Below are 13,412 nucleotides of genomic sequence, written 5' to 3'. Positions count from 1 at the left end.
ATTTATTAATTAAATTTTGGGTGCTGGAGTACTGGGTCATATGTGTGTGAATTTTTAAAATTCTGGAGTATAACATTTAACTCTCTCTCCTTGTGTCTCTCATTACCTGGAAATTAATTATTGATAAAAGATGTTTATTTTAGGGGTTACTATTGATACAGACAAGGAAGATTATCTCATACCCAAACATTTATATGAACACATGAATGCAAAAGAGTAAGATTCTTTCTTTCTTTCTCTTTCTCTCTCTCTTTAATTTTCAGGCATAGATATTCTTCATCAACTAGGCCTTGGAGGCAAAGATGTAAGACATTCATCATCAGTGACTGCTGTACCATCATCATCTACACCATTACCTCAGGGGGTCCATTTAGCAGAATCAGGTGTCATTTTAACAAATGATACTTATTTTGAGTCGCCTCTCATGAAAATTTTACCAGTCAACTTAGTACATCCATTTACAATATTAATTGGGTTACAGTCACATAGAGTTAACAACGCATTTCTCTTCAGCATTAGAAATAAAAATAGACTGCAATTAGGAGTTCAATTATTACCTAGAAAATTAGTGGTACACCTTGGAGGAAAGCAGTCTATATTTTTCAACTACAGTGTTCATGATAAGCGATGGCATTCATTTGCCATCACTATTAGAAACCAAGTTGTCTCAATGTTTGTTGAGTGTGGAAAGAAATATTTTAGCAGAGAGACTCTTTCAGAAGTTCAGACATTTGATTCTAACAATGTGTTTACCTTAGGAAGTATGAATAATAATTCTGTCCATTTTGAAGGAATAGTATGTCAGTTGGATATTATTCCTGCTTCAGAAGCATCTGCAAACTATTGCAGACACATGAAACAGCAGTGTCACCCTGGGACAAGCCTTTTGCATACAACTATTGTAACAACGAAGATACCAGAAAACTCTCCCTTGTCTAAACAATTTGGTGAAAAAGTACTGTCACCGGACACACTTATCAAAGGTGAAAACATTCCAAATACCATAAACAACGAGTCTGCCATAGCATACAATCAACAAGAACACCAGACATCAAGACCTCAGTTAACTTCCCTTCGTCCAGGGGATGTCTCTGCTGTGGATTCTGTGAGCCATGGGAGTCAGGAAAAGGAAACAATCACCGAGGAGCATACTCAGACACATTTAAACCTGTCAGTGACCCATCATCTCTTCAGTGAGGCAAGAACAAATATCAAGGAGAAATTTAGTTTTCTCTCAAATGTGTCCAGCAACATCACGGAGCATAATGATAGAGTAACTGATCTGTCACTGTTTAAGAAGATATTGTCTGTTCTTCCACATAGAAAACAAGATACAGCTACTAATCTCAAGAAGGCTATCACAGCAAATCTACAAACTAATGAACTCATGGAACTGCAACAGATTTTAAATACAACCTTGTATACAGCAACAGATGAGCCATCTGTGGATAATCATCTTGATCTAAGGAAGGAAGGTGAAATCGATCCTGATGCTACTTATACTATAGAAAATAGCTATGAAAATGAGCTTTATGACTATTATTATTATTATGAGGATCTTAATACAATGATCGAAATGGAGAATCTGAGAGGGCCAAAAGGGGACACTGGACCTCCCGTAAGTTGTTGTTTTTTAAATGTCTTAATGCACTAACTTACCATGTGTTTAAAAAGAATTCTCTAGATGGAACAATATGGAACAGATCAGATCTGTTTCGGAAATGTATCTTGGCTATGGTGATCGAATTTATGGTTGCGATAACACATCTAACCAGAATGCAACCCTGGCTCAAATATTGTACTTTTTCTTTTTGGTTTATATTGGCAGGCTGAAAAGGTTACTTAATTCTGGTAAAGTGGTGAGTAATATATATATATATATATTTTTTGTTGTTGTTGTTGTTGTTGTTGTTCAGATGAAATTAAACCACTAATTCAACTGCTAAGTATAGATCAACATTTTTTTTTTAAACCACAAACTTAATGCATAGTCATGTTAGGAAAAGGATATAAAAGTTAGAGTAGACTAAAGAAAAATACATTAAATACATCATTTTAGTTTCCTTTTAGCACAATAGTATCAAATGAATTAAAACAGAGTGAAAATTTTATTTTAGATAGACATAATTTCGTAGTGAATCATTGATTATTCTAAGTAAAATATTTTAATTTCCATTAAGAGTAACATATTTAATCTTTAATGATATAGTCGATTTGCATTTATGGATTAATAAAAGCTCCATCTACCTCAGACAAAAAATAATCTGTCAGCCCATCAGTTCAGTCAATGGAAAATCCAGCTAAGTCACTTATTTATTAATACATAAAAAACTGAAATAACAGACTGATTTTTTAAGCTCTGTAATTCTTTTATTGTGTAGGTACAATTAAAGATAACTATTTGAAGAATTTTTAAATAATTAAAAAGTATTTAAATAATTTAAATAATTTAAAGGTATTTAAAATCATAACATTAGAAATATTGTTTTGCCTTTTATGTTTGTACCTTAAATACTCTTAATGTCTTTAGAAATTAAGTTTTTAATTTCAAGAAGATCAAAATATACCTCAAAGTATATTTTGATGGAAATAAAATTCAAGTCATTTGTTTAGTTCCAGAAACCATAGAATGTAGAATAAGAGAAGATGATGCCACCTGCTTAGCTTATGTTTCCTTTGTGGTTATTACTTGAGATTATTATTTGAAATGATTTATTAGGTATTGAGCAACTCTTATTAGAAAGAATGTTTAAAGGTTTTAAAATAAAACCTGAAGAATATATTATTATAGAAAAATAAACTCTTTTCAGCTCTGACAATTAATTATCAACATAATAATAATCAAACTGAGCTACTGGGTATGTCATATTGTACAAATGGTTATGGAAACAATTCTTCAGAAACAGTATAATGAGATAAACATTAATCTCTTCTATAAAACCAAAAATAGTCATTTCAACATTGGTAGGTAAAGCAATAACTTTCAACAGATATTTGCTTAGTCTCTCCTATGAACAAGGCTGAAACACAGAGTATGTAGACAACAGTCACTGCTGAGAAGGAGCTTACATTTCAATAATGGAGCTATTAGAAGTACACTTATAACTATATCTCATGGAAAAGCAAGATAAATGCCACAGAGAGATACAAACTAAATGTATAGGGTGCATATATTCAAAGGTAAGAAAAATATTGTTTGAAGGGACCTCTATGAAAGATCACTAAGACTGAGCTGTTCAGGATAGGTTCTTGTGGACAAAGTTAGTCATAACCTGGGTCCCAAAGAGTGGACATGATCTTGGTAAGTGAAAGGAACTAGCAGATTTTTATACAGGAAAAATAGCATGATACTATCATTTGTTGAGTTTTTACCTTTTGGCAGACACTCTTTTTATTTATTTATTATCTTATATTTTAAAAGAACTTCATAAGATTGGTATTATTATCTTCATTTTTCAGCTGAATAAACTAAAGGCCAGAGAAGCTAATATACTTACCTATAACCACATTTCTATTAAATGATAGAGCCAGGAGTTCATGCCAGATTTTCCTCCTCTAAATCTCAAACTCTTTCACAGTGTTGGGCTGAATAATGTTAGACAAATATAAGACCTAATCTAGATGTCAAGTTGAGGAGAGTCTTAAATGTCAAAGTGATAATTGTAACTCCACCTTCTCAATGGGGAATTTTGTATATTTCTAAGAAGACCTATTAATAGGAGATTCACTCTGATAGCAGTGCCCAGACAGGAAGTTCCTGTTATCTTATTGTTACATTAGGATTACAGCAGTGAAAATACAAAAGAAAGATGGTATTCAAGAGTTACTTTACAAGAAGGTTTGGTAGAACTAGTATATTAATTAGACCTGGAAACGAAGTGAAAAAAAAAAAAGAGAGAATCAGAGACAACTCAAGTTTTTAACCCTGTATACTGAGAGAATTATGATACCATTACTAAAAACAATACATAAGGAAGGAGGTTGATTTTAGAAAAAGAAACTAAGTTAAAACATTTAAGTTCTGTGGCAATTCTGTAAGCTGTTGGAAAAGTTGAAGAAACTGAAGTGAAAAAGAGAGGTCATGGCAGGGGATATATATTTAGGAGTCTTCCCATCAATATTGTAGTTGAAGCTCTAAGGTTGGATAATTTCAAGGAAAGGAGCTTGGCAAAAGGTCAAGACCCAAATCATGAGGAATATTTGCTTTGGGGTTATAGAAAGAAAAAAAAAAGCAGAAACGTAAAGTCGTAGAGAGATGGGAGAGAAGAATATAGTGTAATATCCCCAAAGCCAAAGAAGAGAGTTTGAGAAGAAATTGATCAGCAGTGCCAAAAGCTACAAAGAAGTCAAAGAGGATGAGGATTGAGAAAAGGTAGAGGAAATCCATTGGATCTTCTGATGAGAAAGTCATTGTTCAACTTTGAGAATCCTAGTATAGATTTTAGACAGCTAAGGAGAGATTAGATGGTGATAAAAGGATTAATTTGTGGGAATTATTCTGTTTCTCAAAGTGGTTGTTACTGTCTGAAGTCTGAGGGCAGCCTGATTTTCTACCCTTAATAACTGTTTTTTTTCCCACTATTTTCCCATGCAGTTATTTCATTGTCTTTGAAACTCCTTAAACCTATTAGGTTCTGTCCATCTTTTTCTGGTAGTCTTTGATCTGAAGATTATTTTTGTTTTACTACAGAAAAGTTTCCCATTATTCTCAAGCATTTTTCCTTTCCACTTTTTAATGTTCATCTTCAGGCACACTGATATGCTTATGTCTTTTGTGATAAAAGTATTTATCTTCTCTATAATCATGTTTATCTGATTGCTTTTTTTCCCATTTCATTTTGTGTGAATTCAGTTATCTGACATCCATATCCCTTTATTGATTTTTCAGTTGTATTTCATCAGTTTTTATTGCTTCTGACATGGCTTTCATCTATAATGGTTTCTTTTTGGCTCTTTCATATCTATCTTAAACTCTTCTGGTTCACATTTCATTACTTCGGTTGTTATTTTTATCTCTTACAACTTTTCTTTGAGCTCTCTTTATAGAAAATTGGCATTTTGAAATTCTTTGAATCTATAGTGAACTACATTATAGAATCTTTTCTCTGTTGCATAGAGCAACTAATTCCTCTTGTAAATACTTTTCCTCTACTTTTAATTTGTGTTTCTGTCTTCACACTTCCCACTCTCCTCAATACCTATGCATAGGTCCTTTTCTGATTTTTCCCTAGTTATTGCTAATTTTAAAAATAAAGATGACTCTATTTGGCCCACTATTTGTTTTAGGAAAGTATAGGTATAGACAAAAGGAAGTAATGTGGAGTGGTACGCAGATTCAAATTTAGGTTGCTGCCTTAAACATCATCTTATCATATTTATTTTACCTCTGCTGAGAGACAGCTCTCCTCTCATCTCATGTACAATTTATTGTGAAGCCCTTTGCATTACAGGATCTCTGAGAAGTGATATGAGGATTTCTGTTCTTGTCTTTTAGCCTTAGAAATCTCCTGAGGTTAGGAGATTTGGTTGTAGAGGATAAAAATGATGGGTTCTTCCTCTTCAGCTCTATCTTCCTTACTTTTGGCTGCTTGGAACTGGGTCTTTACTGGGTCTTGAATTATATTGCTTGTGTCCCTCCTGTTTCTCTAAACCTTATCATTGTAGTCAAAGGATTGTTCAAATGAACTTTTAAAACCAATAAATATTTATATATCTGTAACCTGTCCAAGGTCTGAGGTCTGAGGAAATTTTTTGTTAGTTTTTTTTGTTTTTGGTCAACTCTCAACATCTTTTCTTACACCAAAGTTTCTCTGTATTTGGAAGATAATCTTCGTATTTTGTGGTTTGTGGTTGTGGTTCTTTTCTCATTTCATTGGAGATGACGTTTTTGGCTTTTGATATTTTTTGTTGCTTTCAGTAGGTTTTGAGGGAGGGAGGGTAGTTTAAAAATGTTATTTTACATACATTCTCTAGTGGTTCTTTAAAAACATGAATCAGATCATGTCATTTTTCTGTCTTAACTTCTCAGTGGCAGAAAAATAAAGCACTTAGAATAAGTCAGAAACTCTTTATCATGACCTGTGAATCAGATGTGTTCTGGACCCTGCTTACCTCAGCAACCTCATCATGTTCCACTTTTCCTTTCTCTCACTATTAGCTTTCTTTTAGTGCTTTAATAAGAACAATATTTGTATGTTTCAGTTTTTTTTCTTATGCCTTCATGCATTTAATTTCCATTTTGTGAAATTTTATTGTCTCCTATTCATCTTTTAGTTCTAATTCAACACTTCCTCAGAGAAGCTTTCTATGGTACCACAATATAAATTTGGTGTACTATGTTAATCTCTCTCTTGGTTGCTTATTTTTTTCTTCCGCACTAAAGTAAACTGTATAATAATGTGTTTATCTCTTAATATGTGTGTATTTTTAATCTAGTCTCTAAGCTCTAGGAGAGCGTGATGCTTACTAATGCTCATTGAGTGAGTAAACACATTTTAAAAAGGAATTTTAGATGCAGAACTTCCAAAGTTAATTGAGCAGGCATTACTAGCTCTTAGAAATATTGGTGTAGTGAATAAATTTGCCTTACTATATATATATTACCCTAGTAATAATAATAATATTGTAACTAATACTGTGTGCTTGCTATGCCATACATACACTTTTTAAAAATTAGTACTCTATAGTTTGCTTCTTAACCATTACATATCAGACATAGTGACATGTATTTTATAGAAAAATATTTAATGCTCACAATAACCCTGAAATGTAGATTTTAATTATCAATATTTTAAAGATGAGGAAACTAAGGCTAAGAAAATGTGACTTGTCCAAGGTCATTTAGCTAGTAAATGATTGAGGCATGATTTGAGTCTAGATTGAATGATTGCAAAGCCATTGCTCTTTTAATTGAATTATACTTTCTCTTAAGAATTAGTAATCTGAAAGGTAAAGAGCTTTTTCTAGTACTTAACTTCATTTATAAGAAATAATTTATTCTTCTCAAGAAGTCATGCCATATAAAATTATTTTGCCTCTGTGGTTTCTAGAAAAATGCCTATTAATAACCTATTGTCAAAGATTTGGAAATGCAAACTTGTGAAGATAATTAAACATTGATTTTTATTTAATGCTCATTAAACAACAAATATTTTATCACAATATTAAATATATTTTTACTCCCCAGTATCTAATAGCAACTTTAATATTAACTGCCTTTTCAATGTGAATGGAATAGTGTTCTTTTTCCCATAAAGTAGTATGAAAGGCAATAAACCAAAGTAGACATTTGTTTTAATTTTCCATTTAGTTTTTCATTTTTAGTTCTTATTTTGGGGTACATAATTCAAATCAACAGCAGTTAACTTCTGATTATAACAGCAAAACCAGAACTAACTTGAAAAAAATTTTAATTAAAAAAATAAGTGAAAGTCAACTTACAGTGGAATTTAGTCACATAAAAATAGTTGTTAAAACATTTGAATTGCTCAGGAAGGAGAATTCCTCAGCATGGGGTTAACTAGAAATAGTACTTCTCTCTCAATGTTGTAAAGTGCATAAAAGATATTATTTATCAACTTAGGTGGTAGGAGAAAGAAAAAAAATTAAAGAGAAATAGACAGTTTGAAATATATAAAGAGCATTAGAGAACTGCAAAACAACTATAATATCAATAAAGAAGAAAATTTCAAAGAGAAAATAGCTACCTAAAAATGAGGCTCATTAGGTCATGCTCCTTGTTAGTATTAATGGTAAAGCTAGTAATTTAACCTCAATGTGTATAATTTCAAAGGTCATGCTTTTTTTACTGCAATAGTGAATGAATATTTATACGACGGAATATGTGTATGCTCTATCCGTCGTCGGCAGCCGTCCGTCTCGAGAGACGATGGTGTAGCTTCTTAAGAGTCTATCTGCACCGCCGAGAATGGCTGTGCAGTCCAACTCGGGAGTGACACGGTATCTGTCTCCTCCCGTGTTGAATCGACATCTTGCGATGACGCTGGAGTGTCCTCTCCAGTGAAGCTGAAGCTACAGAGCCTGGGCAGGGTGATATGGAGGGTCTGCTGTTGCCCATGCAGCAGACCCCCCCTCTCTTCGCAGCTGAAGGGTCCAAGGGAAAGACGGAGTCAATACAGCTTGGCTTCAGGTGCGCCACAGGAGTTGCCGGTGTTGACTACAACATCAAACCGCCTTAGGGACTCCGGCTCCGGATTTTCTGTCGGGGTTTACTCCCTTAGCCTTTCCCCTGAAGAGGTATGCCGCAAGGCAGCGGAGGTTTTTTGGAGTCAGAGTTTTCCTTCTCTGATGTGCCCTGACTGGAAGATCGAACCAGCGACACTTAGCTCGCAGGCTGACGCTCAATCCACTGAGCCAAACCAGCCAGGGTGGTATGCTCTATAGACACCAAGAATAATGCCGTTATCAGCAGGGTGCTCAATAACAGTTAAATGACTGAATGGGTGAATATGTACTAACCATATCCCAAGTGAACATTTATTTTTCCACAATTAATTATTAAAGTAAGTAAAAAAAGATGACCTAAGACATTATATGAGAAAGCAAAGAAGTAATTTGTTTCTTATTTGATATATTTAATAACATTTTAAAAACCCAGAAGACTTAAAAATGTGATCAATTTTTGCTTTCATACTTTGTTTTACAAACCATTTAACTCTATTAGTGATCTTCTGGTTTACTGCATTTTGTATAAGGCAGATTTATTACTGAATATGCTAGAAATATCTCATTATAACAGTTTAACACACCTATATCCTTCGTATAATTCTTTTAAAGAACATAAAATGGTCAGTGCTTTAGTTTTTCAAGGCAAGTCTTCTTTAGAAATGTGTTTGAAAAAAACTAGTCACTGTTGATCTCCAAACCCTAAATTGAATTCCTCCTTCAGTAGCAAAAGTAAATTTAGGTAAAAATCACCCACAAAATGACCAGTTATGGTCCCTGTAGAAACCAGATACAGCGCCTGTAACCATAAGTCATAGACTTCCTGCTGCCATTTCTGCCCAGATTAAAGAGGACACTTGAGTTTCAACTCTCAGCCCTGCTGATGAGGGTGAGGGGATTCATGTTACTTTAAAATCATCATCAGCTGATAACTGGGGGCTGAAAAAAGAGAAAAGTGAGAATCTTAATAAGACTTGTGAGAAAAGATGTGTCTATCATCATGCCTAATATCTTGACATTTGTTTTCCAAGGGTCCACCTGGTCCAGCAGGTATCCCAGGTCCCTCAGGGAAGAGAGGTCCACGGGTGAGTAGGTTGATTTCGTTTCCCACATGCTGCTAGAATTAGTAACTTTCCAGTACATTTTTTTTTCTAGTATTGTTCAGTATGTACTCCCTTTGGAAACCTGTCCAGATCTTCAAACTTAGCCATAACTTTGCCATTTCAAGAGAAGCTTAGGAACAGATACAGCTTGTTTATTTGAGTATAAACACCCAGCCAATGCATTCCCTATGAACATGCCCAAGAAAAATGATCAAATTTGTAGATTAGTGGCTGTTCTGTTACTACTTGTAACAGTCCTCTTAGTTACAAAGTGATCTCATCTATAGTTGATAGTCCAAGGTGGGGTTCACTTACTTTGGGAAATAAAGGAGTGGGCTGCCTTAAAATAGCGCATTGCTGGGTTGCATAGTGGAAAATAGTGGAGCTATTGACTAGAAAAATAATTGTCCCGAGGAAAAAGCTGCTTTCAGGATCAGTGGTAGTTTCTCATATTACATAGGTCTAACAAAAGATTTATTACTGTGTTAGAATTAGTTTCTTTCAAATCAAAAATTAAGTGTGGAGTTTTACTCACTGAAATTCTTCAAAGAGCTAGAAAAAGAATTGTGACTGAATTATAAAGACAAATGTAAATATCATATATAATTCAGTTTCTATCCTGATTTTTATTTATCCTACAAACAATGTAAAGAAAAAACACCCTGAAATATTACTTTAAGTTGTCCATATTCACATCAAACTCTTGTCCCTACGAAGCCTGAGATGAATGCTCACTGGGCTCCAGGTGTTATTTACTATTTCTTTTATTTCTCAGCACATTCCTCCCAGAGTGTCTTCTAAACTTTACTTACTCTCTCCTGTCCAGAAACCAACTACCCTTCTTCCTCTCTGTCAGTAGACCCTGGATACCACTGTTCTGAGGGACCCAGTCCATCTTTGCACTAATTGCATTTTCTCTCTGCTGCTCATGCTGCTCTTTCATAGCATGAGCTTCAGTTTCTGAACTTCCATCTATTCTCATGAGACAGCACTTTCCTCCCCTAATTTCCATCGTTTTTTTCTATTTACTTGTCCAATCCTCCTTCCTTTAAGGAAGGCACAATATTTCTCTTTTTAAGGCTAAAAATGACATTTGTGTTCCTAATTTTATCTCAGTGATTTAACTTAGAACTTGCAATTTTACATTTCTTCTCTCTCTAGATTTTATTTCACTTGGCAACAACCAACAAATTATCCTTGTTGTTAAAAATCCTAAACTTTCATTGTTGGTAATTTTTCCTAAAGTTATTGTCCTGGCTCACTTTCGCACTACCAAGCTTTGTGAAATAATTGTTTCTATCATTGCTCTTATATCTACAAGTAAGTTGTTATTCCCCACAGCTTTTTCCACCTACTATACTGAAATTTATTTTTTACAGCTTACAAATGGCGTATGCTATAAAATCTAATCTTTTTTTCTTTAGTGTTAATCTTACTAGGTATAACGTCAATATTTGCATTGCTGACATGTCTCTCTCTGAAACACAATGCTCTATTAATTCAGGATTGAAAAGACAGATAGTTAAGTTTTAACTATATATTTTGTGTGAAAGTAAAAGTATGGCTGAAGAGCACAGAGGTGGATACCAAACCCAAATGAGTAAAGGGGGCGTAGAGACCTGGAAGGCTTTCTGGAGGTGAATCTTAGTTCATCTACTTGCTGATTATGGGAGCTTCTGTTTCCTCATTTGTAATGAGGAGTTAAAATAACCTCCTTGCAGGGTTGTTATAAGGACTAGTTATGTTCACATAGTAGGTACTCTGTAATTAAAAGCAATTATTAAATTCAAATTGTCAAAGATTCATTGAATGCCTAGTATGTTCTAAGTACTACACTGATAATATTAAAAGCTGTCTCTTCTCCAAGAATTCATAACCCTATAACTAAATAGCACATGTCACAAGGTAGTTAAAATAGCAATAAAATATTTATGTAACAGGTTACAATCATATAAGAAATATCTCAAGGCAACATATAATTAATTGCAAATGAATTTTACATGTAGCACTTTCTATGAAAGTTAGTAGGAAAGAGAAATCACTTCCTGCTGGTATAAGTGGGATTTAGAAGGGAGGTGAAAGCTCAGAATGAGCATAAGGAAAAACCTAAGTGCAGAAAGAATTAACACGTGTTGCGAGGAGAGCAAGTACATCAATTGATATGTGTTCATTTTAGGCTTCTTATTCTAAGGGCTTTTAGAAGTAATACCAAGCAATATGGCTGGAAGTAGGAAGGGTACACAAGAGAGCTAAACACCTGCAGGAAATGTTTTGAAGCCAAAGATTTAAAGGACACTTAGGCTCTCTCTTTTTAAGACTAAAATATAAAGAACTGTGTAAAAAAAAAAAAAGGTAATATTCATTTTAATGAATTTATAGTATGTAAATTATTTGAATGTTGTAATAAGCATTACTTGTTATTTGTATCTAGATCTATTCTAAAAATTATCTGACTTTTTCACTATTTTCAGGGCATACCAGGGCCACATGGAAATCCTGGGTTACCTGGATTACCAGGTCCAAAGGTGAGTGATTACTAGTGAGTATTGCATGGTTTTCCTGACACTAAAGAAGGTCATTAACTTTTATTTTCTTTTTCTTTTTTATTGTTTTTCTATTACAGCTGTCCCATTTCCCCCCCATTGCTTTCCCCTGCCCTGCCCATCTGCCCCCTCTCCTAGTCAGTCCCCACCCTGTTGTCCATTTCCATGGGTCATTTATACTAGTTCCTTGACTAGACCCCCCCCTTCTCTTCCCCCTCCCCCACCCCTCTTGTCAGTAACTTTTAAAGCCAATCTTGGGGCACTGAGGATCTTTGTTATCTCCAGAGCATGATTTTTGATTCTTTAGCAGGATTGTCTTAGCTTGACAGAGAGCTAGGTTCCTCTGAAAGCCACAATACTTGAATTTCTCTGGTTAGTGGTAAAGTCAGGTATAGGCCTGCTTTGGTATTACAAAGTCTTTATTGTCAAAATATAATGGCAATGTATGGAAACATTTGAAATATACAGATTAAGATTTTAATAGTTTATGTTAAATCAAGGTTATTTTAATGTGTAAATAAATACTGAAGAAATAAAATACTATTTATTTCCCTGCTCAACACCGCCCTAGTATTTTCACTGTAAAAAAAGATCTGTGAGGATAATATTTATAGGATGATCAAATTTTTATGAAAACAACTAACCTGAAAGCCTATATAATATGATATATATATGCACATATGTACATGTATAGTAGTAATATGATAGATAATAGTGTGATAGTAGCATGAGCATAGAAAAAAAGGGATATATATATATATCAGGCTGGTTATCCTGAGAAGAGGTACAGGAATGGAGAGATAACTTAATTTTATATTTATGTAAAATAAATCTCATAAAATACATGGAATTACGTAAACATTAGAGTTTTGGTTGCCAGTAACTTCATGAATCTTTTAGGGTCATTAATAACCCCTCTGCTTAATGACTACACTCAGAAATAAACATGTAACTATAACCATATAACTTGGGGGTTAAGGACACAGGCTTTGGAGTCCAAGTGATCTGGGTTCAAGTCTTCGCTCCCTTGGTTTGTATAAGTGGAAGCAAATGACTTGCTTAGCCTCTTTAAACTTCACTTTCCTCTTCTATGAAATGAGAGAAATCGTAGTACATCCTCAAAGGACTGAAGCTAAATTAATGTGAGTAAAGCACCAAACATGGCGCTAACATGTTGTAAGTATTTTTAATAAGTAATAATATTAGCATATAGCTAGGATAATTGAAATCTACATTTTCTAAAGTTTCTCATCATTGCCAACAATGTCTTGAGTTCAATAAAAATGCCTCAAAGAGAAAAAATGACTCATTTAACTCAAGTCTGAATGTGTAATAGTGAGAGGAAACACAGATGACTTCTAAAGAAACCAGAAGTTTGCTTTCTAATGTGTGATTCCTTAGTCCTTCAAGATTCATGTGGGAACGTAAAGATATTTGGACCAGTCAGAGGGTAAAGTAGCTGTGAAGGCCCAACTCATGTTTCTCCTCAGGGTGGAAGTGCCAGGGGCCTTACTGAGCCTCTTCTCTACAACAGAAGGAAGATGGGGGATGGGGAGGCCATTTCCACATGGCTGGTGTTCTC

The 13,412-nt window shown here is 34.1% G+C and overlaps 1 protein-coding gene across 1 annotated transcript in view; it reads left to right on the top strand.

Annotated features, from left to right (window-relative positions):
• The first annotated feature begins 206 nt into the window (after nt 1–206).
• Nucleotides 207–13,412, top strand: part of COL24A1 (collagen type XXIV alpha 1 chain) — a 295,110-nt gene continuing 281,904 nt past the window's right edge. The window contains exons 1-4 of the mRNA XM_090268285.1: nt 207–216; nt 264–1,618; nt 9,216–9,269; nt 11,759–11,812. Of these exons, the coding sequence (XP_090124411.1) occupies nt 207–216; nt 264–1,618; nt 9,216–9,269; nt 11,759–11,812 (1,473 nt within the window). The remainder of the gene's footprint in view (nt 217–263; nt 1,619–9,215; nt 9,270–11,758; nt 11,813–13,412) is intronic.

Source organism: Furipterus horrens, unplaced genomic scaffold (assembly GCF_987537825.1).
Source record: "Furipterus horrens unplaced genomic scaffold, mFurHor1.1.pri manual_scaffold_3, whole genome shotgun sequence".
Classification (NCBI taxonomy): Eukaryota; Metazoa; Chordata; class Mammalia; order Chiroptera; family Furipteridae; genus Furipterus; species Furipterus horrens.
This window is presented reverse-complemented; position numbering and strand designations above follow the sequence as displayed.